Source organism: Benincasa hispida, chromosome 12, assembly GCF_009727055.1.
Source record: "Benincasa hispida cultivar B227 chromosome 12, ASM972705v1, whole genome shotgun sequence".
NCBI lineage: Eukaryota > Viridiplantae > Streptophyta > Magnoliopsida > Cucurbitales > Cucurbitaceae > Benincasa > Benincasa hispida.
Genome location: NC_052360.1, coordinates 31608945 through 31613167, shown reverse-complemented (window position 1 = coordinate 31613167; position 4223 = coordinate 31608945). Strand labels below are relative to the sequence as shown.

The 4223-nt window shown below is 32.1% G+C and overlaps 1 protein-coding gene across 1 annotated transcript; it reads left to right on the top strand.

The window, feature by feature from the left end:
* The first annotated feature begins 852 nt into the window (after positions 1-852).
* LOC120067699 (peptidyl-prolyl cis-trans isomerase A1) lies at positions 853-4223 on the top strand. Its single transcript, XM_039019237.1, has 7 exons — positions 853-1088; positions 1292-1501; positions 2101-2242; positions 2326-2414; positions 2579-2633; positions 2739-2824; positions 3795-4223. The coding sequence occupies exons 1-7, from the start codon at positions 1035-1037 to the stop codon at positions 3951-3953; spliced, it is 795 nt and encodes a 264-aa protein (XP_038875165.1). The 5' UTR covers positions 853-1034; the 3' UTR covers positions 3954-4223.

Below are 4223 nucleotides of genomic sequence, written 5' to 3'. Positions count from 1 at the left end.
TGACAATTTAGTGGAAGTATGGTAGATGACTTTTGAAGGCGTTTTGGTAATTTTAAGAGTCATACAAATTAAGACAAATTTACCATTAAACACTCATTTCATAAAACTCATTTTTTCAAAAGTTATGGTTGCCAAACACTCAAACCTTTTTCAGTATATTTTTTTTTTCAAAATTAAACAATACGTATTTTGGGATTTTTTAATTAAAAATTTTTGGTTAGATAAAATATATTTTGAACACCGTCTAATTTGTTAGAATTTAAAAATAGGTAATTGTCTCAAACGACAAAACAAAAAGGGGCAATTGTTTTAAAGGATAAAGTTGTTGAAAATATTTTTATATATATCAAAATGCCACTTTTATTAATGATAGACACTAATAGATATCAATTAATGTCTATACATTTATCAATGTTCACAAACTTATTAATGTCATGAAAACAATGATTTAAAAATCTATATTAATAAATAAATTGACTCATTTTCCTACATTTGAAAATAATGATTTAAAAATCTATATTTTTTTAGGTAAATTAGTTATGGGTATCTTGATTACTTATCAATTATCAATTAATTAGAAATTTTTTTATAAATATAAAAATTTTCAAATTATTGACAAAAATAGTAAAAAAAATATTTATAAATAGTGATAGACTTCTTTCCACATTTATCACATGGTATCAATCTATAAGTTTCTCTCACTTGTAAATATGGATAGACTTCTATCCACCTCTATCAAATTAATTAAAATTTACTATTTTACGTAAGTAATTTTCCTGATTTTTTTTTTAAATTTTGAAAATCCCCTGATTTATGTCCCTAAAACTCCTCTACTTTTCCATTTCTCTAATTCGGAAAACATTTTGCCCTTCAAACGTGTTACCATCTTTTTCTTTCCTTTTTTTTCTTTCTTTTTTTTTTCCACCAAAAGATTGTATAGAAAACACTCAAAACAGAAAATCAATTGACACAGTCCCAAGCAAGGACATAGGATTATCGAAGTTATCCGGTGAAATTTCTTGCAGATAACAGCCATGGCCTCCGCAATCCCAATGAGTGTGTTGGGCCCTCTTCCTTATCCTTCACAGGTTCTCTTCTAACTTCCGCTGCGCTTCAAACTTTACGACACCTGCATTTACACCGTTCATATCATATTCCAAGTTCTTTTGTTCCTCGTAGCTTGAGATCGAGTGATTCCTGTTAATTTTTGTTTAATTTCTTCTTCATATCCTCTTCTTGTTTATCTGTTGGAACCCCAGTTGTATACATTATGAATTTGTTTCATCTACAGGGAAAATGTTGCCAACCTTCGTTAAATTCTCCCAATACCCAACTGATATGTAGTTCCACAAGTTCTAGGTCGATTTCTTTGCAAGTTCAAACTATGAACTTCCCTGTAAGAACACTAACATGGGGATCTCAACGCTCAAGTTTTCCTATCGTGAGAGAAGCATCTCCCATGAAGAACAGAAGACTCACCTGTGTAAACTCTACGACAAAAGTAAATACTGAGTTATTATGTTTGTTTCTTTCTTAGTTCTTAAATTCTGTTAACTGGCTGAAAGTAGAGGGAAAACTGTTCTAATCCATGTTATAAGTTTGAATTGAAATAAAGATTTTCTAGCGGGTTATTTGTGTTGTATATGTATGTATCTATCTTCTCAACATGGAAGGGATTAGATATTTCAACGTTTGCTGATTGAGTTGATTCTTTGTTCAGAAATCTCCTTCTCGTTCTTTATTGATTATGTTGGAATGTCTTAATCTGTTATGTGGCCCTTTGAACGACCAAGTACGTGAGTAGCTAAATGACCTAAGTTATATTCTTATTTACATTATTTGCTGTATTTACAATATTGACCCTAGAGTTTAGAGAAGTGTGCTATATAAACTCTCTCTATAATCTAAACTATTCTCTCTATTACTAAGTTGTTCTTCCTCTGGCACGTAACTAACACAAACCATGTAAATCACTATGTTGTTTGTTTACTGTTTTGTACTTTTATGTTTACCTTTATTTATCAATTTCATATCAAATTAGGTGCCCATAATAATTGTTTGTTTTGATTATCCTAATTGCTTTATTTTCTTATAATGTAGGATGTAGAGTTGCAAGCAGAAGTCTCAACAAAGTGCTTTTTTGACATAGAAATTGGAGGTGAACCGGTAGGTAGAATCGTGATAGGACTTTTCGGAGATGTTGTTCCAAGAACGGTAGAGAACTTCCGAGCCTTGTGCACAGGAAAGTTGGAACGTCCACCATCTTTTTGAAGTATAATTTTTCCACTTTGTTCATTGATTTATCATAAAAGTATCATGGTGCAGGTGAGAAGGGATATGGGTATAAAGGATGCTCCTTCCATAGGGTGATTAAAGATTTTATGATTCAAGGAGGGGACTTCACTAATGGAGATGTACGCACTCCCTCTCTCTCTCCCTGAACATATGTACACATTTATTTACGTATGTCTATGTGTGTATATATTTATATATCTATATTCACAAATGGTATCTTAGGCTTTCAAGAAAAGATGCCTCCAATCTGGTTAAGGCTGTATTGTTGTTATTTTGGCTGCAGGGAACTGGTGGTGTTAGTATCTATGGTTCCAGTTTTCGAGATGAGAATTTTTCATGTATGCTTCTGGAATGATTAACTTTTTGGTATTAGCCTCTGGGTAAAAATATAAGGAAATCAAACTAAAACTCAATGATATGGATAACTTTTGACTTGTCTGCAGTGAAGCATGTAGGACCTGGTGTACTTAGCATGGCCAATGCCGGACCTAATACTAATGGAAGCCAATTCTTCATCTGTACTGTAAAGGTAATTCAACTTCAGCATCCTATTCTTTTCTGAAGTTAACTTCAACTGCAGACTATCAATTTCAACATGTATGGAAGTATTCCTCTTTCATTTTAATCTTTATTTTGCAGTTCTGTTCTTTTTAAGGTATTGAAGAAAAATAGCTAAAGAATAGGAGGAAAAGGAATTTATAAAGAAACTCAAACAACTAATCATTTAGGACAATTTTGTTGAAAAATAAGGTTATGGATGATTGCAGAGGGAATGAGATTGCCTTTAAGCTTGGTTTATAAAGGGCCTATTAGTGTATTGCTAATTTTGTATGATATATACTCCAAACTCGAGGAATGTAGGACCCTTTTATTAAAATATATTTATGACCAGTCATTAGCAAATTATATACACAATCAACAACTATAGGTTTAGGAGCATGTGTTCCTTAGTAATATGTTTCCAGCAGCTTTGTCAAGAAGATCGTTTTTGTTCTAGTGTTAGTTGTCGAGATCATTTGTTTTCTAATGAAATGAATATTCTATGGTGGAGGCATTCAAGGTGTGTAGGGGCTTTTTTTCGTAGCAATCGTCCTCAGTTTATAGGTGGTGTTTGATTTTCTTCTCCTTTGCATCTACCAAACTTCATAACCTTCTCTATCTTTCCGAAACTTAACAATTGAGGTCTGGAGCCTTTTTCTTTTTATATGTCAATTTTCTCTTAATATAATTGTTTCATATCAAACTAAAGAAAAAAAAAAGGATTGGTTTTCCATGTAATATAGGTCAAACTAAGACAAATCCACCATTCTTGAAGTACTATGTAGATCATAAAATCTAGAAAGAACATATTTTGGAAGGGTGAACTGATCATATTTTCATTGAATTTTTGAATTCAAAGCATACTTATTTTCGTTTCACCATAATATTTTGTTGAAATAATTTTCTTTTTCTTCACATCTTTGTCAATAATTAATGCATCTACAATTTGCATCACCCAGACGCCATGGTTGGACAATCGCCACGTTGTGTTCGGACATGTTATTGAAGGAATGGATGTTGTGCAAAAAATTGAATCACAAGAAACAAGCAGGTTAGATATTCCTCGCCTGCCATGTAGAATTGTTAATTGTGGAGAACTACAGATGATGGTTGATTAGCCTTGTAATTATCTGTAGCTATTGAGTTCTTTGAGGCTTAGGTATGCATATGATTCATCTTAGTAGTTCTGGGTGGAGTATCTCTTTATCCATCTTTTCCTTAAAAGTTCTTGTTCTATTTGTAAATGGTGACTTGTCCTGTTAGCTACAAGTAGTGAGAGATGTATTATTATTGTAGAATATCGATACTTAAAGCTGTTAGCTACGAGTAGACTGAGAACTGGTACACATATTTCTTGTTAATAGAGAAACAAATCGTTTACATAGCTA